The sequence below is a fragment of the Orbicella faveolata genome, unplaced genomic scaffold (assembly GCF_042242905.1).
Source record: "Orbicella faveolata isolate gen_17 unplaced genomic scaffold, um_ofav_v1 contig_34, whole genome shotgun sequence".
Classification (NCBI taxonomy): domain Eukaryota; kingdom Metazoa; phylum Cnidaria; class Anthozoa; order Scleractinia; family Merulinidae; genus Orbicella; species Orbicella faveolata.
Window position 1 is genome coordinate 2,489,917 of NW_028301563.1, and position 26,435 is coordinate 2,516,351.

General features: G+C 40.1%; 1 protein-coding gene and 1 long non-coding RNA gene across 3 annotated transcripts in view; one reads left to right on the forward strand and one right to left on the reverse strand.

The window, feature by feature from the left end:
* The window catches only part of LOC149104286 (uncharacterized), a 198,784-nt gene extending 177,970 nt beyond the window's left edge, over window positions 1-20,814 (reverse strand). Inside the window, exon 1 of the long non-coding RNA XR_016201658.1 lies at window positions 20,733-20,814. This is a non-coding gene — a long non-coding RNA (uncharacterized LOC149104286). The remainder of the gene's footprint in view (window positions 1-20,732) is intronic.
* LOC110058947 (NPC intracellular cholesterol transporter 1-like) lies at window positions 167-25,292 on the forward strand. Of its 2 annotated transcripts, none has more exons than XM_089271938.1 (17): window positions 167-453; window positions 725-2,041; window positions 2,820-3,079; window positions 8,617-9,016; window positions 10,454-10,751; window positions 11,621-11,886; window positions 12,382-12,471; window positions 13,092-13,282; window positions 18,086-18,309; window positions 18,894-19,020; window positions 19,602-19,666; window positions 20,249-20,375; window positions 20,835-20,908; window positions 21,508-21,665; window positions 22,059-22,172; window positions 23,406-23,480; window positions 24,645-25,066. In XM_089271938.1, exons 1-17 carry the CDS (start codon window positions 376-378, stop codon window positions 24,816-24,818), a joined length of 4,038 nt encoding a protein of 1,345 aa, XP_089128064.1. In that variant the 5' UTR covers window positions 167-375; the 3' UTR covers window positions 24,819-25,066. The 2 variants fall into 2 exon arrangements, with proteins under 2 accessions (XP_089128064.1, XP_089128063.1); XM_089271937.1 differs by having other exon boundaries at window positions 170-453; window positions 24,858-25,292.
* The last annotated feature ends 1,143 nt before the right edge of the window (window positions 25,293-26,435 follow it).

Genomic DNA, 26,435 nt, shown 5'->3' on the forward strand with positions numbered 1-26,435 from the left:
TTCATCTGATTGTGTACATTTGTTTTGTTACTGCAATCACTTTGGCGACCTTTGAACAGAGATGAAAAGCTCTTTGGGCTTAGAACAATGAAAGTCTCGTGACTTGTGCTACGTCATCCGATGAATGAACCAGAATGGCACGCATGATCGTCTGACCACAGTTGACCAATCAGCGTTGAGAATTTGCACACGACTGATCACAGCGAGCTTTACTTACCACGCTTACGATTCTCCGGTTTCTCTTTCTTGAATCGGATTTGACTGCAAAGTATTTGGCGCTTTCTACAAGTATTTGTCAGCAAACGAGGGAAAAACATTTGAAAAAATTGTCAAGCAGCAACCGTATAAGTAGTATTTTTGTATAAGCTTGAGAAAATGGTTAGGACAGAAACATTTCTTCGTCCGATCGTTCTTGTTATGGCTGCTTATACCTTCACGGCGTTGGCAGATCAGGTGAGCTAGCCCTGTATTGCATAATTGTGAGGTTCGCATACATGCACCTCCGATAATGCTGACCAAAATCTTAGTTCGTATTTAATACACTGGTCGTGATAATATTTACTCAATGCGATGCGTTACTGCGTTTTGGGCAGTTTTGTTGTGTAAATTGTCGCTTCGTAATAACCTTAAATGAGGCTTATCTTTGGCGTACGACAACATCGTCTTGAACGAGCACTCTTGAGATGAATATAACTGTTTATCTCACTGCACTGCTCTCGTTTAGGTTATGAGCGACACAGCGCCAATTCACAAGAAGGGTTATTGCGTGTGGTATGGTCAATGTACGACTGGACCCAAAGCTAAGAACTGTCTGTATAACGGACCGGCGAAACCTTTGACCGATCCCAAGGGTTTGAAGGTGCTGAACAGCTTATGCCCTGAATTTAGGGGTCAACATACTTGCTGTTCGACAAAACAGTTGGATGCTTTGTCCAGCAATTTAGACACCATGGCGCAGCTGACAACTCGCTGCCCTGCCTGCTGGAACAACATGAGAAGATTGTACTGCCAGCTGACTTGCAACCGCGATCAGTCCATGTACATGGACCCCAGGACGGTCAATAATTATACTGGTCCGGTTAAAATAACGCAGATGAACTACTATGTTTCTCCTACCTTCAAGCAAGGTCTCTTCGACTCTTGCAAGGACGTTAACTTTCCAGGGAATAACGAGAAAGTGCTGAATTTGCTTTGTGGGCCGACGTCAGCCGGGAAGTGTACCGCGGAATTGCTGCTGAGGTATATGGGAAATACCGCGAATGGATTCGCGCCGTTCGACATCTTTTACCCATCGCTGCCCAGAAACTCTACCATGTCTCCGATGAACATAACTGTTTTTAAATGCAACAAGCAGTTTATCGACCCCCAAACGAACAGGACAGCGAGCCCTTGCAGCTGCCAAGATTGTGCGGCATCCTGTCCCGTCCGTCCCACTCTCCCACCCCAACCAACGCCTCGCAAAATCTTAGGACTCGACCTTCTCTCATTCAGTCTTTTGGTAGCCTACATAGGATTACTGGTGATTTTCTTTCCAGTCAGTCTTATTTGTGCAATGAGAAAGAAGCAGAAAAGTTATGCATTGGTGCCTGATAATGCGCAGGCCAACCTCAAGTACAGTGGTAGCTCCTACCCCCCTGTAACAAGCTCCTCCGTACCAGTTATGGTAGACTCTTCACCTGGACTGTGTGAACGGTTGGGAAGCAAAATGGAGTCTGTGCTCCGTCACAAGTTTACCAAGTGGGGTGTTTACTGTAGCACCCATCCATTTCTTGTCATGGGCGGCTCTCTTTTAGTTGTAGCAGCTTTAGCATGTGGTCTCGTCCGATTCACTGTAACTACTGATCCTGTGGAGCTGTGGTCTGCACCTAACAGCATAGCACGGAAGCAAAAAGATATCTTTGATTCCAAGTTTGGCCCTTTCTATCGCACAGAGCAGCTTATCATCCGGTCCACCTATCCCACACCTGCTGGTTACAAGAGATATGGAGATCAAAAGTTTATTCCATTTGGCCCAATCTTTCATTTGGACTTACTAAATCAGGTATTGCCAATAATATTATTCTCCCATTTTAATAGCTTCGTTTTTATGATCTAGCTTTCCATTAATGTAAAGCATGCCAATTAGTGGATTTGGGGCTATATAAATACTTTTATTATTAGTAGTAGTAGCAGTAGCAGTAGCAGTAGCAGTAGCAGTAGCAGTAGCAGTAGCAGTAGCAGTAGCAGTAGCAGTAGCAGTAGCAGTAGCAGTAGCAGTAGCAGTAGCAGTAGCAGGAGCAGGAGCAGGAGCAGGAGCAGGAGGAGGAGCAGTAGCAGTAGCAGGAGCAGTAGCAGGAGCAGGAGCAGGAGCAGGAGCAGGAGCAGTAGCAGTAGCAGTAGCAGTAGCAGTAGCAGTAGTAGTAGTATAATGATATAATTTTGGGGGACAAACTATCCAGATGACATCATTGACATTTCATTTTTTGGTTTCTTTATCATATGAAACAAGCAGATTCCATGTTGCCCTACATCTGTTTTTTTCTTTTTCTTTCTTTTTTTTTTTTTTTTTTTTTTTTTTTTTACAGCTGTTTGAGTTGTCGGAAAGATTGAACAGCTCTCCTTTGAGTGGTGCTTCCCTTTAAGACCTTTCTATTGGCTTAAAATTTATGATATTGCAAAAAATATCAATGGCAGTGATAGTCCTCTAGTGCGCAAGACTGGAGCAGACTAATGTATTGCAGTGAACACAATGTGGATGTAGAGCTTGATTGTGACTATGATGTTTGTGTAGAGCTACAGAAATTTACCATGTGCATGTACTGTATATCTTTTTCTAATAGGCTTTGGACCTTCAGAATCACATCACCAACATGAAGGTTCCTTTTGAGGGTTCCAACATCACTCTGGAAGACATCTGCTTTCAGCCACTGGCACCACAAAAAAACAAGTGTACCATCCAAAGTATCTTCCAGTATTTCCAAAACAGCAAAACCAAGCTCAACAAATGTATCACCAGTCTCAACTACAACTGTTCCAGTCCACTCGGGAAACTTGACTTTCGTAAGGGCGATTTTCATGATCATATCTTACTGTGTACAAGGTAAGTTTTTTTTTTTTTTAATCAGTGTAGCTGACAAAACAACCTCAGTACCAGCACAACATATACTGATATGCTCTCTCACCTCCAGTGGGGTCCGAAATTGCAACCAGTTGGTCGCCAATGTGACTGAAAATTGAGTGTTAAGGGCTCGAAATTGCGACTCACTGGTTGCCAATGCAACCAAAAATTGAGCACTGGTGACTAAACTTTCAGAACTTTTCACCAGCTGGCGACTCGCATTTTGTCCAATAACTAAAGAAAACCACAACACAACTTTTGTTTTTAAATCTTTATATTAGGAAATCAATTGGATATGGTAGCTAGTATACAACTCACTTTTCCGTCACCAGTAAAATGTCTGAATATTAAAAGATGATAGAAAAAATTGAATGTATTGCGACACATCGATACTGCGTTCACAGCGCGCCATACTGTTTCAGCGGCTTCTTCCAAAACTGGGATCGCAGGCACACTTCAATACCATGTGCTTTTCATTTGCTGCGAAAATGGCAGCAGATACCAATCAGTTAAGGAATTGTGTGAGTTTTTACGTGCAGGGAATGAAATCCAAACTTTGAATCCTTCATCAGTTGTTGATGTAGGGAAAGTGGATTTCACCAAACTGCTGAAGGAGATAATATCCTAGCAACAAGCTTAATTCCAGGCGTCGAGGAAAGCAAGTCGAAAATAAAGAATGTCATTTTGAAGAAGTACAGTACCGCTCAAAAGTAAGTTACCACCGTCTCGCGAGACGCGTCTCGTTTCTCGCGAGTGCACTGGAAGTACCAATGCTACGCATTCGTCGGTATTCGAAACCTGTTTTGTTAATAAGACGTCTGTATCGTATCGTATCGATTAGCGTGGTAGACACGATTTTCATTCTCATCAGCAATGCGTGTGTACCATGTGTTTATTATAAATTCTCAAGCATCCAGTATTGTTTCATATACATCGGCCAAACCTTTTTTTATTCCAGCCAGACTTGCTTAACGTTTAGTTTTTGTAAATACATTCACGATAAAAGTTGTGGAGTTTTGTCACCCGATCTACGTGTGGGAAGTTAAAGCAGCGATCGAGATCACCAAGTCAACACAGCAGCGCCGCCTATGTTTTGCCAACTATCGCTCCCAACTGATTTGTCGGGAAACTCGACGAACTTTTTATCCAAAGATTGCGAACATACGAAACGACGCTAAGTGTTCCGTCGAATAATTTAATATTCAAACTTGCGAACACACGCTTTGCACATACATGTAAGCCTCGAACTTTTTATTCAAAAGTTGCGAGCACGCCACGCTTTGATCATACTTCACTTCACTTTACATTCGAATAACTAATTTATTCGAACTTGTGAACGCTCGCTTTGCACATGAAATCCGACTTGACTAAATTTTTATTCATACTTGTGTGCGCTTGACAACACACGCTTTGTAAACATAAGGAATCTCGACTACCTTTTGAACACACACTTTAATCACTGAGCCTCGACCAACTTTTTATCCATATTTGTGTTCACACGCTTTTTGCCACATCAAACCTCTAACATTTTATTCAAACTTGTGAACACATGCGACACCACACTTTGATCATGAAACGTCAACTAACATTTTATTCAAACTTGTGAACATGCGACACCACGCTTTGATCATGAAACTTCGACTAACTTTTTATTTATACTCGTAAACATGCTAAACACGCTTTGATCATGAAACCTCAACTAACTTTTTATTCATACTCTTAAACATGTTAAACCACGCTTTGATCATGAAACCTCAACTAACTTTTTATTCATACTCGTAAAAATGCTAAACCACGTTTTGATCATGAAACCTCGACTAACTTTTTATTCATCAGTCTTAAAATCGGAGATTCTCACGTGTTCAAGTTCATATAAGAAAGATTGAGAGATAACAACATAGTTTCGTGGATTTGAGCGCGCTCAAGTACAGTATTGCCGTTCGAAGAGAAAGTTTCTGTTGTCATGAATGTAATTTAGAAAAGATCACGACTCTTAGACTAGCTGGCCAATGATAATAATAGTTATGTGCAAATGTGGTAATAAAAGTGTGTTTCAGTGTTCAGAAGTCGGATCATGTATCTTATGGAAGGCCTAGACCGCTGTATCGACCGATATATAAAATGTTTATTCACATACCGCTCGAGATCTTCGTTGTCGAGCAACAAAAATTCTATCTGTTAAAGAGAGTGTATTGTGCCATTGGAAAAAAACGATTTATATCAAATAGAACCGGCGATGTTTTTGCCGCGACGCTTTGCAAAACAAACTTCATTTGCGTATTAAATCGACTGCCGCTAGACAGAACTTTCCCTTGCAAAAACATTGAGTTACTGTAAACGTCGCATCACATAAACATTATTAGAAACTCCTGTCTTCAAAGATATAGTATTTTGCCGTTTGAATAAACGATTTATGCCAAATAGAACTGGAAATATATATAGTGTTTGCCTTGACGTTTTGGAGAACAATAAAAGTTCATTACTGTATGTTGTCGACTTGTCGACGCGTGCCGCTAGACAAAACTCGCACTGGCAGAAAAATTTAAAACTACCTGTAATGTTTACGGCGCATCTCAGAAACCTTGATAAAAACTCCTGTCTTCAAAGATATCGTATTTCAGCGTTTGAATGAACGATTTATGCCAAATAGAACCGGAGATATCATTTTTTCAACAATTTCCGTGACGCTTTCATGACTCCCATTCACAATTGACTCGCTGGCGCATGCCGAAAGCCGGAACGTTTTTCTCCTATGCAAAATTAAATGTTTGTTTGAGTTAGCGGTTATTGCAGAGTGAGCAAATGTAGGTAACTGAATCATTCAGAGTGAGCAAGATTCGCAAAATCAACTCTTTGCCCCCGTGATCGCACAAATTGAAACGCATGTAACTCTACTTGTAGTTACGTTCGATGTTCGATATTACCTTTGTTCGATATGAATCGAGCAAACGATCGATGCATATTTTATGTTGGACGGTCCCATCGATTTGACAACGAACTGCAGAGCGGCAATCGTTACCCGTAACCGGTTTCTTACGCGTAATATACGCCATACTAAACGCTTCAGTGATTCTCGAGAGAAACGAGAAACGTCTCGAGAGAAACGAGACTCGTCTCGCGAGAAACGAGACGAGAGGTGGTAACTTACTTTTGAGCGGTACTGTAGCAAAAGGAAAATACACAAGGACCCGTGTTTGTCTCACAATGAAAACCACGGACTTAAAACTTTTTATGCTTTGCTTCATTTAAAACGACTATGGAGACAACCATCACCTTCAGACCAGAGACATATTACCTGAGAACAATGGTAGCTTTATAACTAAGTGTTACTCGTGTTGTTTCTAATTGTTTTCGCTCTTCAATTGTGATTTTTCTTGCATGCAAAGTAACGTATAAAATCGTGTTTTTGTGTAAGTTATATATAAAATAAGTTGGCAACCAAAAGTTACAATCTGGCGACCAAAGTTTTTCTGTTAGTCGCCAGCTGGCTCCCGAATGAAAAAGTTAATTTCGAGCCCTGGTGTTGGCGACCAGAATTTTAAGGCTAGTCGCCATTAGGGGACTAACTTTTAGAGTCTTGAACTGGTGTTCAAGGAATTGGTTTTGTTTTAAATCGAAAAACTTTGTGTTTGGTTTCAAGCAAGAAACTTAGCCCTTGTCTCTTTGAAGTTTTGAACCACAGAAAATAATTTAGATCAAAAATGAAGGTAAGATTACTGTTAAATAATTTAATTATTAACCCCAAAACAGTTATAATCAACGCACTGTAATCAACATTTAGTGCTGCCATGTTTTCAGCGGTTTCAACTGCCAGCCATACCGTGGGCGCATGGCAGAAACACATGCTTTCCTTTCGAGCAACATGGCCGCTTGCTTCGTGCATGGCTTCTTGGAGATTTCGTACTGATAGCACGTAGGAAGAAAATGATGTTATGTTCAGTCTCCAAACTAAGCGAGCTATCTATTTGACAAAAACTCCATTTCAACTGAATTGTAAGCTACATGATATTTTAATGCCTTTACATGTGGAATCTGACTCTTGCGATCATTCAGGTGTAGGAATATTTTCACACAAAGAAGTGTCTTGAAAAACTTCACATGGTTTGTCTTTCGCTCTGAAGGAAAAATTTTCTTGGCACTTTTTGGTGACCACATTTTTCCATCTGGTGACTGAAAAAAAATTTTCAGTCGCCAGTTGGCGCCTGCCTAAAAAAAAATAATTTCAGACCTTGTGCTGGTGGGAAAATTAAAGTAAACAGCCACCTACAAGAAGCTAGTGATTAAGAACCTGGCTCCAGTTGTTCAAAGGCTGGATAACGCTATCCATAGGATAAATGGCTCTCCAGTGGATAAATGTTAACGAAACAAACCATGCTATCCAATGGATAATGATTTATCCGGTGGATAGTGTTATCCACCTTTCACACAGTGTCCCTGATTAGTAAGCTTAAGGCCAGCTAGAACACCAGACACTCAAATAAAGTTGTTGTTATTATTATTATTATCATTATCATTATCATTATCATTATCATTATCATTATCATTATCATTATCATTATCATTATCATTATCATTATCACACAACCTGGGCCCGTTGAGCATAAAATTTGTAACAGGTTCTTACGTTCTTGTGTATGTGTATACATGTACATCTGTTGCAGCACATTTACACATACAACTTGAAATAAATCAGGGGATTGAGAATGATGTCTAACTTTGTACTCTACTTGGGTAAATAAGTGTCATTTATCCTGATTTATTACACTTGTACATTGGAGATTCCTTGTAGGTTGGTGTTTATTTGTTTGAATAAAGTGAAAATTAATCGCTTGAAAGAACTCTTGAGAGCAAGATTCACCGATAAACACTAAGACACAAACAACTCCTTTAGGAGCCACCAGTCATGAAAAAGTCAATGAACAACAGCAACACGCTCTCAGTTTCTTTTATGTTTATTTCTTGACATCTGAAGAAGTTTTATGGATATTAATTAGGTCTCGGAGAACTCCAAACACAGATGTATCCGTGGATAAACAGCACCCTTGATTTTTGGCTTCAATTTTGTGAAAAAAAGTGCTGCTTATACATGGATGTTTACAGTACATGTCAGACACATTCTTAAAGAGTCCGTGAAAATGTGGCATGTAGGATTTATCCTTATCTTTAGGTGTCATGTTATAACCAACAGTCCTTGATAAGGAAGAAAATGTTTTAGTCTGAAAAAATTAATTTTGATGCCATACAATGTAGGAGTTACTGGACATATTATTTTAAATTGAAGTACATGTAACTAATACTGTCGGCAATCCTGCCTTCAATGGGGTCTTGAGTATCCTTCCCTACCTAAAAAGAAATTGATGGATTCTGAGGGAAACAAGACCTTGAAGATTGCTGAATTGTCCTCTAAAAGTCCTTGTATAGTCCTTGGAAAAAAGGTTTGACATTGGAATGAACCATGTTGATCTGTCTAGGAATTGACTATTTTGGGATTACTGTAACTGTAAGCTTTGCTCTTTTAGTTCTCCAACGTCCGTCAATGACACCAAATTAAATGAACCATGTCTTGGTGCATATGGAGGCCCTGTGAATCCAAATATTGCATTAGGCGGCTTTGATGGTACTGCCTATGAGAATGCTACGACCATGATTATTACTTTTGTGGTTAACAACTACCAAGAGAAAAGCAAACTCGCCAAGGCAATGGCTTGGGAAAAGGCCTTTCTGAAGTACATGAAAGATTATGTCCGGAACAGCTCCAACGCAAATCTCACAATCAGTTTTTCAGCAGAGCGTGCTATTCAAGATGAGTTGGATCGTGAGAGCAACACTGACATCATCACCATCTTTGTCAGCTATATGATCATGTTTTTATACATCACAGTCGCTCTTGGACAGTTCAAGAGTTGCAGCAGAATTTTGGTAAGCAAAGAATTCCTTGCCAAGGACTGCTTAATGCATGATGCACATCCTATAGATGTAGTTTCGCTGTTTTCTTTCATCTCAGCATTAAATAATACGTGATATAATGGATTGAAATATGAATCTGGACCTTTTCCAGAATTGTTTGTTTGATATTGCCAATTTATTCTTCCCTTTGTTTGATTTCAAAATCAATTCTTGCTCAGGATTGGCAAAATTTGTTTACATTGTATGTACAGTACTTGTTGAACATTGCACACTCTATGTAAACACCCCATGCTCTGTAGAGCAGTGAACCACATTAGGGACCTTAAGATACAAGGACAGGAAGGCCCAGATAGGAAAGGGAGTGCATGCAGGAAACTTTCACAGATCCCGTCGTGTTGCCAAAGACAAAATGATTAAGATGAGTATTTTCACAATAGACGGCGACGTCAATAACTTGAACTTCGTAAAAGCTATTCACAAAAGCAATGACATCCTTTAGACTAAAGAGATCGTAGAAATCTTATCCTATTAAGCTGAAGCGATGCGTAAGCAGTCGATGCTGAATTTATTCTTCTTTTTAAGCAAAGCAATCATCTCTGTCAGTATCGAATTAAGAAACCAGAATTTCCATATGAAAAAATAAAGCGAACATTCTGATCTGATGGACCTGCTTCAGATGGCTTTTTACCACCAGAGCATTTGAGAATCCTGTCGCTGGAGAATCCGGACTTTGGGTGAACATTTCAATTTCCATCTGTAATGGTAACAAGCAGTATAAATATATAACAAACACTACATCAAGTTCTGGGTAGTATAAAAAAAACAACAACATCAGTTTGAAAATGTGCTTTTTATTTGCTTGATAGATGTTTTCATGGCACTCATTCTTACAACATTTTATCGACTGTACTTACACTGATGTATTCTCAATGCATACAGTTTGTATTTCATTTTGAACTTGCACACTCGTGATGGCGACTGAACAGTGACTGAAACACAAATGAAAAGACAAGGAATATTGATATTCACATTTTTTCGTATTTCTGCATAGTATTTCTACACCACAATCATGAGAAATGTCTGCCTAATAGACAGTCCCATCGATTTGAACATTTGTCAGGGAAAAACAAGAGCAAAATACTGACGTTTTCAATACAATGGCAAGTCGGGCGAAATGGCGTCCTCGACAAGACAAGGACGGCAGAGAGATGAGTCGAGATTTCTTGTGCACATGCCCGGTTGAGTAAATTTACTTCCAGTAGCCATCCTAGCTCGTGCCATCTTGGTATCTTAAGGTCCCCATTGTATTGCCAAGAGATACAGTGAGTAAGTGACCCCACAGATGTTCTTTAAACTTTGAGAAAGCTATTGTGCATTTAAGATTTTGATGATGAATTAACATATCTTTTCTGTGTCCTCTTTTTTTTTTTTTTTTTTTTGTGTTGAAAGATCGACTCTAAAATTACTTTGGGATTCAGTGGTATCCTGATTGTGTTATTCTCGGTTGTGGCATCACTTGGTTTTTGGAGTTACATCGGTGAGCCTGCAACACTCATTATCATTGAGGTGGTTCCTTTCCTTGTCTTGGCTGTGGGCGTGGACAACATCTTCATTCTGGTACAGGCATACCAGCGTCAGAACAATTACATTGACGATGATGTCCCTCACAAAGTCGGACGAGTGCTGGGTGAAGTAGCACCTAGTATGCTTTTGACTTCTCTGTCAGAGTCGGTTGCCTTCGCACTGGGTGAGTAAATCATTATCTTCTGGTTTCAGGTGACTCCATAGGGTACAGATTGATAGACCTCCTGAAAAACAAGAGCTAGCTAAAGAACAACTTACATTATGGACATTGTACCTACAGTGTAGAAAGTTCCTGACTAGTTTGCACCTGTAGAGTCTGTGTCTTTGAATTGTTTTTTTGTCAACAGTGAAAAAAATGACAGTGAAGGCTAGCAATAGGTATTTTAGAGCATGGTTGTCTTCATATATTCTCTTTATACATCAATACAGACTACATATGCAGTTCAAACTGAAATGGAAAATGTAACTTACCCACTTGCCACTATGGGAAAGAGCTGTCACAGTCTAAGGATTAGTAGACTACATGATCATGAATTACAAGGCGTATTCACAATTGGCACTATGGGAAAGAGCTGTCACGATCCAAGGATTAGTAGACTTCATGACCATGAATTACAAGGCATATTCACAATTGGCACCATGGGAAAGAGCTGTTACGATCCAAGGATTAGTAGACTACATGATCATGAATTACAAGGCATATTCACAATTGGCACTATGGGAAAGAGCTGTCACGATCCAAGGATTAGTAGACTTCATGATCATGAATTACAAGGCAACATTCACAGTTGGTGTATATGTACAATGTATGCACCTTCACTAATTTACAGGTTAATGCCTGTTCTTACCTGTGCAATGCTGTGGTACAATGTACATGTAGATGTATGTATACAGGCACATGAAACCAGGGCTCTGAACTGAAGTAACCTCACCATATCAGGTGATGAACAATCAAGGGAAATAATATGTCATGCTATAGTTTTGAATAGACTATTGTTGCTTTTGTTTCATGATACTATTATTATTTTATAGGTGCAATGTCTACAATGCCTGCAGTTCGAATATTTTCCTTGTATGCAGCAGCGGCAGTGTTTTTTGACTTCCTGCTACAGATTACAGCTTTTGTAGCTCTGTTGTCTCTGGATTCCAAGCGTCAAGAGAACAACCGCTTGGATGTGCTTTGCTGCATCAAGGAGCCTAAGTACAACACCCCAAGTGATCAAATGACGTGTGTGTATACTTTTATGAAGAGCTATTTTGCAGAAGCTTTGCTTTCAGATTTTATTAGGCCAATTGTGGTGAGTAGTTATTCACATCAATGAAAATAATTGAATTCAAGAAGCATAAAAAGGAAATTAGCTATTGTTCTGCTACATGGCTTTCATTTCAAAACCTTGATCTTGATGAGCTATTTGACTGTTGGTTGGTAGAGTATATAGGACTACATGTAAATGTCATTTAGGCAAGGTGAAAGTGAAAACAATTCTGGCTGGTGATCTCCTTTGCTAATGTGGCTTCATCTTTGGGTTTTAACAGGGCTCTTGAATTTACAGCTTTCCCTTTGAGGTCAAGCCATTTTACTTGCTTTTTTTCTTAGCTTTCAATCTTGGTGAAAACCGTTAACTTCCACTGAGCTTTCATGCACCTTCCCCACAATCATCTTTTGCTAATGAGTTCAATTTCAGTTTTACAGTTTCTAAGTACATTGTACATGCCATTTTCAGGTGTTTAATTTAATTTATATGGTACAGTACTTGTTCTTCATACTAAGATTTATGATTTTCACAACACAGATTGCCCTTTTCACTGGATTGCTGTTTGCAAGTATTGCTGTTATCCCAAAGATTGATGTAGGTCTTGATCAAGAGCTGGCACTACCCAAGGTATCTGCAATAAAGAAAAACTTGAGTTATACAATAGTACATTCAACAAATCGAACGTGGTTTAGGGTGGTCTATACCCTTATCGACAACAATACACGTCATCACAGTGGTCAAAATAATGTGGACTTGCCAGGTGCAGCCGAGTGAGTCCACAACAAATTTTGACCATTCTGATGACCGGTGTCATTGTCAATAAAAGTACAGACCACGCTGAACCACATTTCGATTTGTTTTTTACCACAATATCAACCTCAAAGAAAATGTTTTTTTTCAGAGTGCAAGCTGAAAAAGGTATGCGTGATACATTGACGCGAGCAGTGTTGTCTGGACTCTTATTGAGAATGGCAAATTAGCCAATCAGATTGCGAGATTAGTAGCAATTATAGAAGAATAAATTATTAACACCTATGTGCACGCACGGTATTTTGGTTGTTAGTATGGTTTCAGTTATACTGGCACCAACGTAACTGTCCTGGTATATTTAGGTTTTTGGAAATCAGGTTGATTTTTTTGTGCATGTAATGCACAACTGTGTGTAAGACTAAAATCTTGCTCATTTTCTGCAGTTGAACATTCCAAAATTACTCTTTCTTACAACCGTTGTTTTGCCATTTATTCAGGACTCTTTCCTCCTCAACTGGTTCAAAGATATGAAAGACTACCTACATGTTGGTCCTCCAGTGTACTTTGTGCTGAATGATGGGTATGATTATGAACATCCCAAGGGACAGAACATGATCTGCGGCTCAGCTGGGTGCAAGGCAGATTCACTGGTACAGCAAATCTATGTTGCTTCACTGTTACCTGAAGAGTAAGTGGCAGGCCTTTCTTGAACAACTGGTAGATTTATACTAAAACAATTACCCATCAGTCAATTCAAGCAGTGCCCATTCCCCCCTCCCCCCCCCCTCCCCCCCCCCGGGCAACTGTGGGGCATTTGCTCACTTTGTCAGTCCTGGGGGTGGGGCAGTAGCAATTTTATTGTGGCCCGGGGCCCGGGCATTTGCATACCCTGAGACGATCCCCGGGCACTTGACACACATGTTTTTGAAAGTGCCATGGATGAGTTCATCGGGAAAGACGAGGCACTTGTCAAACAATGGCTTGTCCGTCAGGGACTAGAGAAACTTGTAGATGTTTTTGAAGGTACATGCATGTTTTCTGAATTTTAAGTATTTCTTCAACGAACTGTTTATAATCAAGTATTGAAATAAAATATTAAAGTTGTGAGATTTCTAAAACAATGATAATTGTTTTAGTGTAAACATTGTTAAAGGGATTGTCGTTATTCTAGTTGAAATGTGACCTTTCACGCGAAAACGTGCATTAACGGCTTTCCGTTTTCGAACGGAATTCCGTTTAGAGGCCGTTTGAAAGCCGTTTGAAAGAAATTTGCATTCGTTCGAACGACCTGGGTCATCCGTTCAAAAAAAATTTGTATCCGTTCGAACGGCTTGATCACCCGTTCGGTAGAAACGTCCAGCCGTTCGAACGACTTGCTCACCCGTTTGTTAAAAACATCCAACCGTTCGAACGACTTGCTCACCCGTTTGGTAAAAACATCCATCCGTTCGAAAGACTTGCTCACCCGTTCGATAAAAACGTCCACCGTTCGAACGACTTGCTCACCCGTTTGTTTAAAACATCCAATCTTTCGAACGACTTGCTCACCCGTTCGCTGGAACATCCATCCGTTCAAACGACTTGAGTAAACCGTTGAACGGCTTTGATCATCCGTTCAGGAAAAAAATATCAAGGCATTAGTGCGGTTGTCTCTACTTGTTCGCGTACTCGCGTGTTCATGTCACGTTCACGGAAAAATCCCTTCGATCACTTGAATAGTCTGCTAGCAGATTATGCGACAATCACAAAATAGCTCTTAATAATGAAGCTCATAAAGATCGCACTATGGTGTAGTTAGCCTGGGATCCAACGGTTTTTGCTTTTGAATGCCGATTCAGAAGTGTGTTTTCATTTTCTTCTTCTTGCGTGATCTGTGAGCGAAGACAACTTTCGTTCAAAGTTCACACTGAACCGCTGCGTGTGTAAACAAATGAGAACTACGATGTTGTAAATTTCTTTTAAAACTTCTCGCAAAGTTATCATTACAGGCGAAGAACTCATTGAATAAGAATAAGAATAGCAACTATTGTTATATACCTCGTTCTTCAAAGCACACCGGCACATGTAAATAAAGTGGCCGCGTATTCTGAAGTTGCTCCGAAACTTGAAAGTCGCCTGTAAAAGCGAACTTCTTGAATTCTATCCTGTTTACAATGCGGTTTAATAAACATTACCGATGTAACTATGGTTGTCATAAGCACAGACACTGTAAATGATTTTCTGAACACCGAAATCTCATGAGTCTGCCTTGTGCATTCCTCTTATTTCGAAGAAAATCCACTGAATGAAACCTTTAAGACGGCAGCATGCACTGAGCTTGAGTAGATAAGATAACAATCGTGTTATTGTGACGCCCTGAGTTTGTATCAAGTTTCAAGCATTACTGATGCGTGAAAACTGAGTCACGCTTTTGTCATGCATGCATAGTCCTGTGCTTGTTTTCGTCGACTGAGAAGCTTGCTTGTTTTAAAATTTGGGTTACACTTCCCAGTAAATATGCTGCTTTTTTAACCTTTGCCACAAGGGACATTCCGGACAGAAAAAGCCATTTCAAACGAGCTCATTTCACGCAGGATTTCACGCGCTACCACACCGCGGGTCTGGGATTCCGGGACACATCGTAATAATAATTGTACACAGTAAAATTTCCTCCATGTCGCCGAAAAAGAAAACAAAGCGAACCCAGGCGACGAAAATGTACTGTTGCTTAACTGTTGTTGCCAAAGGCCTTATTTCTGTCTCAAGCTGTAAAGTTATTTTGAGACATTCTCGATTCACAAGTTGCTTGCACGTGACCAAAATCTTCCACCGTCAGTGATAAAATCTACCGAAAGATTTATTCGTGAACGAAAACTCTCACCAAGAATGACTTCAACAAGAAAAAAGAAGTTCTTGCGCGTGCATTATTTTTGGGCTGTACTGAAAGACAAAGAATTGACAAAGACTCCCATAAACGACTGTGTATAAAAGAATTCGGCTTTTGCGATGTTCTCTGCATTTCAAGTTTACTTTCTTTGGCTGTCAGTGGTGAAATAAAGTAGTAACAGGAGCAGTTTCAATGATTAAAAGCCATCCGTTCGAAATTATTTTTAAGTGAAATATGTAGCGGCACGGCACCATTCGAAATAAACAAAACGAATTATAATCATCAAGTTTATAAGCCGTTCGTGACTACTCGTTCGAAGATTTCATGAGCCGTTCGAACGTTTAGATCACCCGTTCGAAATTTTTTTATGAGCCATTCGAACGGTTCCATTACCCATTCGGAATGTTTTACAAGCCGTTCGAACGGTTAGGCTACCCGTTCGCAATTTTTCCTGAGCCGTTCGAACGGTTTGGCTATCCGTTCGCAATTTTTCCTGAGCCGTTCGAACGGTTAGGCTACCCGTTTGCAATTTTTCCTGAGCCGTTCGAACGGCTAGGCTACCCGTTCGGAATACTTAATCACCCGTTCGAACACTCGCTGAAACCCGTTTCAAACGGCTTGGTGACCCGTTTGTAACCCGTTCGATGGCCGTTCGTTTCACCCGTGTAACGGAAAGTCGTTAATGCACGTTTTCGCGTGAAAGGTCACAAATATTTAAAACGTGGTTTTTATACAAGAAAATATTTAATGTCACACTATCTTCTAGCAAACTGTCAAAAACAAAATATAAAGAAATAAATATAATCAGAATCAACTAACACGTACTGTTGTCCCTGAAGTCTTACTGTTGCATTAAAATACTGAACTGTTGAAGGCTTTATTCACTGATTAATAAAAAAAACTGCAGAGGTGTAGGAAGGTGACGATCCCAGGGGTGGGGCATTTACCTTCTTTCTTTGTCCCCACCCCAGTCATTTAGACAGTTTATGTGTCCCCACCCCGTGAATTTGCCCATTTTTTCTTTTTTTTTCAAAAAAAAAAAGTGCTAATGCCTGGGGGTTAGCCTGGTAGAGGGGGGCGGGGGGATGGGCAATGCTGGAATGTAGATCATGAATGTGCTCTTGATTTCTATTAGTAATAGTTGATTTGGGCTGTACCCTTGTCAACTACATGTATCATGCGACAGAAATCTTGAGCTCATAATTTAATTGTTAACTAGCAGTAAATGAAGTATTAGAAATTTAACGCCCAAGTCGCTAGTGGAGGGAAGGTGCCTACGAAGCCCGGGGGCTGCAACCGCAGTCACATCCCCAAGGCGCTAGAACACCCGACTGGCCTGCCCAACCCGCAACCAAGCCACGAGCCCCCCGCGCCAAGCCCCCTACAGGCACCCGTCACACTCAAGCCAGACGGCATTGGTGGAAAATAAATGAATAAATAAATAAATAAATAAGTAAGTAAATAAATAAATAAATAAATAAATAAATAAATAAAATAAAATGCTGAAAAGAAAGGGGGGGGGGATAAGGAGGGAACACCGAGAACCGCTAAACTATAATTCAATCCACAATGCCACACTAACAGAGCGATGAACACACTGCGAGCACATGGGACGACAACACATGTACTAACCAAATATACCGCTGGACAATGTCAGCCCCAGGGCTCTCACGACCATATGACTGTTGCAAACGCTACAGAAACGCACCAAACGCTAAACAAATGCTAACAGATGGCCAAGGCACTAACAAACGCCTGCAAAAATGCTACTGACCAGACTGGCTCCTGGTCATAAACTATGTAAAATTTCATTGAACTATATCAAACGCTACAAAACGCACCAAATGCTAACCAAACGCTCACAGACGGCCAAGACACTGACAACCGCCTATAAAAACGCTACTGACCAGACTAGCTCCTAGTCGTTAACTATGTTAAATTCCATTTAACTATATTTAAATTATCGTATTAAATTAATTCCAAACCAAACAGGAAGGGGACTCTTGTAGCAAAATGTCATTTGACCATGAAGTACTTTATTTTTTAAGAAAATTTACCTTGCAACAACTAGAGGACCACGGAGGAGTAAACTTGAGGCAAAGATGGAATTAGCACTCACTGACTGCAATCTTAGTAAATGTAGCTCAGTACAAATTAAACATAGTTGTTGTGGCATGTTTGATACATGCCTTGTTGACATATCATGGTTTCTACCCCTCCACCCCACCTCTTGTCTTTCCCTCTCCTGTCTTTCCCAATGCATGGCTGTTACAAGCAGTGGCATAAGTATTAACTCCATTGAATACTTTTTGTGTGACGCAGGTTTAGAAACTCAAAATTGTATACAGAATGGATGAGCTCATTAGCGCTTTTGTCACCTGGCAGAAATTTTGCAGTTTTTGAAAGACAATTTCTCCTCAAATGTTACACCCAAAGAGCCAAAAATTTCTCTAGTGACTAAGCTTCACAAGCTCGTTAATGTTTGTAGTCAATTCATGTGTAGTGTAATGCCTTCTCTGCGCAAAGTCATATGTTAACGAGGATAAATGTAAACAATGACCTCAGCGAAGTCTCTTATTGTGGTCAAGGATCACACTAGCGACCCTGTGGCTCTTCATTTTTTAGATCCAAGATAGCCGTGTCAGCATCCTCTTGGTTGGACGACTACTTCAGCTGGGTAGCACCCAACGGTCAAGCCAGTTGCTGTCGTATGAAGTACATGAAGAATGAAACATGCTTCTCATCAACAGTCAAGCCACCTGGTGGTAATTCAACAACGCCTGTGCCTAAAATGATCTGTTACAACAAAACGTTGCCTGTCTCACCTCATGTATTCTGTAATGCAACAGGTTAGTTACTGTACTTGTACATGTACATGTATGCTACTGTACTCTTTAAATTGGTCTACATTTAGAAAATGCATCATTAACTGAGCAATATCATGAGCGATATCAGCCATGTATTGTAGTCATCTCTTGTTGACCAAGATTACTCTGGATCATACTGTACTGGAGACTATTTGTCCTTGATCTTTTTTGCGAGACCCTCACACTAGTTAATTCTTGATATATTTTGTACAGTACTGCTCAGAAGTAACCCAACAGGAAGTGCTTAACAGAGCACATTCTATTTTTGTTCCATGTATGTTTCTCTACCTGTTCCATTTCTGCTCACTGTAACTGTTATGTTCCTATTCCACTCCGTTCTGTTGGCATCCTATATATTTACATTCTTGTATATGCTCCATATCTGTTCCATATCCGTTTTATGTCCATTCTGTACTCATTTGTGAACACATTCCCTGTTAGGTTACTTGCAAGTGGTACTGTATACATTGTATGCACATGTGTCTGAGTTGTTGCCTGGACATATTCCATTCCCGTACTTTAAACAATAGTTTATTTAATAAGTGTGTGTTATTTTATAATTGCAGTTGATGATCCATTGTGTTTACCATGTCTTAATGCAAGCCAGAAGGGAGAAAGACCTACTCCAGAGCAGTTTGATAAATACCTGCCTTTTTATCTCAAAGACAACCCAGAGACAAAATGCACCAAAGGGTGAGAGAAAAACCATAAGACTTGAACAATGTCGTCATGTGACTACAACTATCAGAATTTATTTCATTTTCCCTTCATTAATTAACTTTTGAAGTCACAGTGGGGCCTAAATAACAATTACCCCAATTAGCATGAGAAAAGGAAAAAGCGAAGGATTCTGCTTAGTACATGTAATAATGATTAACAACAGCTAAGCAAAGCCGACAAGGTTTCAAACAAGAGCCCATGAATTTCATTACAGTGTACATTGTACTTGTACGTCACCCGTGATGGGCTGCCTTAGTGTCCTTCATGCTCTTCTCAGTCTGAACAATGTTTGAATTTAAGTGTTATCTGATTGAACATTGTAATAAATTATTCACCAGGGGTTTCATGAACATTTTCATTTCGAGGGCAACTGGTTTTCACAGGCGACCAAAACTATATTTGAACTGAACTTCTTTGTAAGAAAAGCTTTCCACTAGATGGTGAAACCAGACGGGCAAACTCCTCACAGCCGGTCAATTTGCCCGGTGCTCGGCCCTTAGTGAAACTCCAGATTTACTCTTCCATTTTTTTTTTGTCTTGTTTTTGTTTCTCAGTGGCCATGCAGCTTATGGACACGCCCTTCAGTTAGGTGGCCCTAAAGACAAACATCTTGTTCAAGGTAAACACAATCAAGCCATGAACACGAAATTAAATAATATCAGGTGGAATTCACCTTTCCTAAGTTTTGTTTTGAGCATTAAACAGCTAATGGAAGCTAAGCAAATATAAGTGAATAATGAACTGAAAGATTGATCAAGATGTTCCAAAATGATTGTACGGTACTACATTATACATGTATGCTATTGAACTTACAAGCCAGGGAGAATTGTGTTCATTGGTATGAGCAAAAAGTGACAAAATCTTCAACATTTCAAATCACAGATTTGCATTTTAACCAATGTCTGAGTACAGTACCTTTTTTAAAGAGTTTGACTCTAAGTCTGCCATGTGTCTTTGGTTTATTCAGCATCTTACATGTACTTCATGTCTGTGTATCTTTTGTTTATTCAGCGTCTTACTTTGTGTCTGTGTGTCTTTTTTATTCAGCGTCTTACTTCATGTTGGTGTATCTTTTGTTTATTCAGCATCTTACTTCATGTCTGTGTTTTTTGTTTATTTAGCATCTTACTTTGTGTCTGTGTGTCTTTTTTATTCAGCGTCTTCATGTCTGCTTGTCTTTTTTTTTTTTTTTTTTATTCAGCGTCTTACTTCATGTCTTACCACACAATCCTCAAGACATCACCTGAGTACACTGCAGCTCTAAGGAATGCACGTGTGATTGCTGCAAACATCTCAGACACACTTGGTGCGGAAGTGTTTCCTTACAGGTGAGGATATCATTTGAGTGCGGTTGAATCTGACTATTTTGAACAATTATTTGGTTTCATGTATTTTGAATTCCACACACCATCTTCTCTTTTCAGTCATTTACCTCTGGCTACAGTATGTCAAACATCTATCATCTTTATTTTGTTGTTGTTGTTGTTTCCCTTATTTTAAGGGCTCGAGATTTTAACCTAGTTTATATTTAAATTAAGGGGGCCCTGCACAAGTTTAAGAGTTTCGTAATCATGTTTCTGTAAATATTTCTTTTTGTTTTTCAAGATACAGTCATGTACTTGCTTCTATTTCATGTTTGGCTCCTTTTTCGCACAAGGGCTTCCAAGTACTTTTTTTTTTTTCACCTTAAACCAGCTCACTCAATGTGTAATGTGTATCATGAATTTCTTTGGCTCAAGCAAACACAACAGACTTGGTTCATTTACTGTTCATTGTTTATCTTGCAGTGTATTCTATGTTTTCTATGAACAGTATCTCACGATAGTGAAGGATACTTGGCAGAATCTTTTGTATTGTGCAGGTAAGTTTTTGTTGGTGTTGTTCTTTAATACAGTCAAACCTCCCGTTGTCACCACCTCTCCTCAGCAGCCAGTTTTCCAAAATATCAAAAGTTGCCATGACAAGTCAAGCCACTATATTTGAAACCCCTTTTAAGTGAGCACCTCTCGTTAGCAACCGTGACCTCTTTTAGAGCCAAACGTTTGAAATTTTCTTTAGATTTTAACCTTCCATAAGTGACCATTTAACAGATGACATAGTGGAAATTGGATAATAAGTTGTTATAACATTATCGCATCTCTGGGTAGCACAAGAGAGTGAAATTTCTCAATGGGAAGTACCAGATTTTTTTCTCAAAATTTATTTTACTCATGAATAAAACACTAAAATATGAGGGAAGTCTCTGCAGTTACTATATGCTAATGAGGCAAAATTTTGACCCAATATGGCAGAAGCTCTGGTGAGTGACCAACTAGGCGTGGCATTTTGGATGGTTGCTTAGGGGAGGTTTGACTGTTTGCTTTGTTTTCTTTAGTTAAATGTAAAATGTACATGTAGGTGTCAAAAAAGTTCCTGGACGTTCCTTTGAAGTTTCTAACGCAGTTTTCTTTGTTGTTTCAGCTGCCATCTTTGTTGTCACTTTTGTTCTTATGGGATTTAACTTGAGTATAGCTGTTATCGTGACCTTCACAGTGGCTATCATTATTGTCGACCTGCTGGGTCTCATGTACATATGGGATATCTCTCTCAATGCCGTGTCGCTGGTTAACCTTGTCATGGTACGTTCAAGAAATTTGAATTCCACTGTATAACATTTACAGCATAAGACAAAAGATATTTTTAAAACACAAGGTGCGGTCGTTTGCTTTGTACAGGTTACATTTGTAAACTGTTCAAGTTTTCAAACCAATACTGTTTGAGTTGAATTTTCCTTGTTGTAAGATGATGACACTCTGCATTTGACACCCTGCGATGGACTACATGTAGCTTTTCTAGGGGTTGAATTGTATGAGGTAACATCATAAATGATATGCTGATTACTGACATATCCAAACACCATCACAAACACTATTTCCTGTGTTTAAACTCTATACCTTTTTCATGAGTTTGAGGATTGTTCTGACACTTGCTTTGTTTAATTGTTTTCTTGTTTTCTACTCTTTGGTTTGCAGGCTCTTGGTATATCAGTTGAATTTTGCTCACACATTGCACGGGCTTTCGCTGTGAACAGACAAGACTCTAGGGTGGAAAGAGCGAAAGAAGCTCTAGCAAAAATGGGCAGCTCTGTAAGTTTGCTGTTTGTAATTTAATGCTTTTATTCTTACATGTATTAGCTGGACATAAAGATACATGTATGTAATGATCGTGTGGTGTTCATGTACATCCATGTCCAATACTGTCAAGTATATTTGATCTGAAAAGAGAAATTTCGACTCATGCAATTCACAGAGCGACAACTCTTCTTTTCGGATCGTGCAAAATAACACTCTGTTCGTCGGGTCGAACGAATAGGTAGAGTTAGACTATGAGTTGTCCCTCTTTCACTTAGTCCGTTGTGCGTGGCGCGAAAGTAAACCGCGAGGAAAAAATGGCGGCGCGAACTCCTGGTCTCGCCCTCAGGATTTCACGTGGCCATTGATTCCTCCTGGTTTATTTACGGTCTCGCTGAACGGACTGAGTGAAAGAGGGACTACTCGTAATCTAGGTAAAATCGAAGTCCCTGTTTTTGGGGTAGAACCTGTTTGACAGTTCTGGACAATACTCTATGTATACAGCAGGTGGTGTGGTAAGAAAGGTAATTCACGGAACTCCATATCAAGTTTTAACATTGTTCAGGGTTTCTGTTTTATATTCTTGGGCAAGACACTTCACTCAGAAATAAACGCGAAATAAACGCAAAATGAACGCAGGCAAATTGTCCGGGCAACAGGAATGTGGTGGGGCTCCATTAGCTGGACCATCCAGAAGAAGTGTCAGTTCTAAAGTTTTCCTTTACATAACAGTCGCCTCGCAATAACTTAAACCTTAAGGCAAATTGAAAAAAAGTTCGAGTTATCTATTGTTCGAGTTTACGGGAATGGAGAACAAATGACCAGGAATAAGGAAAGAAACGATGTTTACTGTATTTCTATTCATACAGTGAACGTTTTAATCAAATTTTGATGTTGAAATGAAACAATAGATTTCTAAATTATTGTATAAATCAGAACGTATAAACGTAAAGAGAAGCAAGAAAGCAAGCAAAGCAGCAGGAGAAGTCCAGGTATTGCGGATCTGTACTGAATTATATTGTGACTAAAACCTGGCCCTCCTGTCTTTTCACTGCTGGTGTTGTTGAGGTCAGAACCCAAAGTATATCCCTCCCCTCCCCCCCCCCCCCCCCCCGTTCCCCTCTCTACCTGGAGGGTAGGGCAGATGTTATGCTTCAAAAGGTCTCAAGAATGTTTCAGCTAGCCCAAGTGATACTCAGTGGTAAAAACGTTTTTGTAATTTACAACGTTAATTCGTGTTCTACCAAGGTGCTGAGTGGAATCACGTTAACCAAATTTTCTGGAATCTTAGTGCTTTACTTCTCAAAGTCTCAAATATTTCAGGTATGTTTGTAAACTCCATTCTTAATTAAGATGTGTACATCTCTGTTAGTTGATCTTTTAATGTATTCAAGAGTTTATGTCACAGTTGATTACATCTTGAAAAAGTTGGCGTCAGTTTTTCGATTATCTCGTTCATTATCCGTCTCTGTCAAATAGAGTTCGACGTGCCGTTAGAGTCGCTGTGCCCTTTTGGTTTATAGTGTGCTCGACTCTGCGCCGAGCAGTCTGGGTTCGAACCCTGGCCAGGTCACTGTGTTGTGGTCTGGCGAGGGGCACTTGTACTCCCGTAATGCCTCACTCGTGTAGACACTGTCGAATGCTGTCAGGGTGGGTGGGGGATGTGTTTATGAGGGTGGGTGTAGTGATATTTCAAGTTGAGCTATAGGATATACTGCGCTTTTCAAAGACTTCAAAATCATGCGTATTGAAAACCATACTTACAACCGACGATTACATTTTTACTTGTGCACTACATGTGCTATAGTAAGGCAACAATCAGCGAACCTCGCAAAATTAAGGGAAAAATAATGGTGGATCAAAATGGAACAATTACAGCTTCCAGACGTGACCTTTCAGACCGATTGAAATGGACCTCTGTTTCCTGAGCGGTCAGCTAGGATTATTAACGGCAGTTGATTACGCGACATTCGGTTGATAGGTCCTCTTGATTATGAAAAGCGCAATGCAACATGTCCTGTAGCTCTCTCGTTCGTTTCGTTTGTATTCGTAAACCAGGCTCTCACGTCAAGTTAGTATCTTACCTTCATTTACATACGCGGTCAGGTAATGCGAGATCAGGAAACACACACAAAAAATTAGATCTGGATCGACTTCCGAGCGCACGCCGAAAATGTACAACAAGGTACGAACGATCTCCGAAGATTTCTCAGTTCCAGACCTCGCATACTTGACAATAGCAAACAAAGGAAGTGGTGTGATCGAGTCTACTCATCCTTCCTTCTCTGTTCTTCCTAATCCTTCCTTAGTACACCTAGATTAACGTTGAGTTCTGTCACTGCACACTTCAAAGTAGATGATAACTTCACACAAGAGCTCAGTTTGGTTTGTAGTTCTGTCATACTCTGCCAATATCCATACGTCTTGTTGTCACGAGAATTCAGCTCCAAAACATACCAGGTTCTTTTCTTTGTTTTATTTTTTCAGGTTTTCTACTTCCGTATGTATGTTGGCATAGTTATTTTAGGTGCTCTCCACGGGCTGTTATTCCTGCCGGTCCTTTTGAGTTACGCCGGCCCAGCGCCCCGTAAAGTGGCCCCCATCGACACGTCAGATAGTTTCTCAACCAATTCTGAGCGAGCTCCGTTAGTAAGCGCGTAAAGACTAACCTAACCTTATATTAACCCTCTCATTACTTAGGTCTTCTACTTTCGCATGTATCTTGGAGTCGTGTTGATCGGAGCGCTGCATGGACTGATTTTTCTACCTGTGCTTCTAAGTTACGTCGGACCGCTGTCGTCCAGGTCGGTAACACTGGTCGACGAATCTTCCATGAGACCTCATTTCTTAGAAGGTACAGAGGAGAGGCGACCGCTCCTTGGCCAAGACCGCACGACAATTCAATGAAATTACAATGTTAATAAATTATGGGACATAAATGATCCATTGTGCCGGGCTATTAACGTTTAAAATAATATCTAATCAAATTAAATGCGAAAAAAAAAAAAAAAAGAATAAAGAATTGTATACTAGGAAAAGACGCGTAAAATTTTGTAAGTGGTTTTTGCTGAAGTGTAGTGTTAACTCTGTTGGACTTGTTAGTTAAAGAAATAAAGCTGCTGGCCTTTTATCGCTCTTGTTTTGTGTTCTGTTGTAACAGTACAATTAGTTTCCTTAAGGCTGGTAAATTTCACTAGCGACGGAGTCGTAGTCGGAATCGCAAGAGAGGTCATGACCCGGTGAAAATCGAAAACCGGAGTCGTAAGCGGAGTCATAAGCTCGACGGAATTGGAGTCGGAAGAATCAGAACGTTTCCATTTCTTCCGATTTCTTTTACGACTCCGTCGCTTATGATCCTGTGAAAACTAGGATGTCGGAGTCGGAAGCAGAAGCGGAAGAACCAACCAATCACAAGACTCGGAATCGAGCATTGCCATTGCTTTATTCTTCCGCTTCTGCTTGCGACTCCGACAATGCAGTTTTCACTTAATCGTAAGCGACGGAGTCGTAAGCGGAGTCGGTGTTCTGCTTCTGACTCCGTCGGTTTGATTTTCATTAGATCGTATCGCTCTACGTTTCTGATTACGACTCCGACTAGACTCCGTCGTTAGTGAAAACCAGCCTTTAGTAATAAAGCTGAGCGCAGTGCAATTTGTAATGATATGGGTGCTTTCCATTATACCAGATCGACTGGTTAGAGACCAGTGGGCTACCCAAGGAAAAATAGCACGACATTTTCCTATCAAAATAAGGAATGGCTCGTACCATTTTTTATTCCTTTTCCGAATTCCCTCTGTAAGTGAAATCTACTGAAGAGAAGTAGGGCAGTGAACCGAGCTTTTGAACGCAGCTGAGACAGTCGGAATCTCAGGCTTAGTGGAATCCAAATGGATCGGATTCTGCGCGAGATTGAAAGGAGCGGGGTGTGGGACAGAGAAAAAAGGACGGTTTGGGATCGCAAAAAAAGAGTAATTGCGTCTGGAAAACAAATTCTAATTGTAGGCGGGGAAGAACTGTGTTCAAACGGGAACCTGTCTTGGGAAAGGGAAATAATTGGTTACCATGGGCAAAACTCACCTTTTGAGTCTGACGTAACGAAAATTCCGAAGTTCGCGTTATTAATAGTGTAATATTCTACCCTGGATATTATTATTAATGACATGGTTATAAGTTGTGTAAAACTGCTCTGGCCAGGGCCAAGCCTAAGTCCATGCGAAAATAGAAGCGGGCAGGTAGATCAAGCCCGACTTACTCGTTGGGTGGGAGGATGCATGGGTC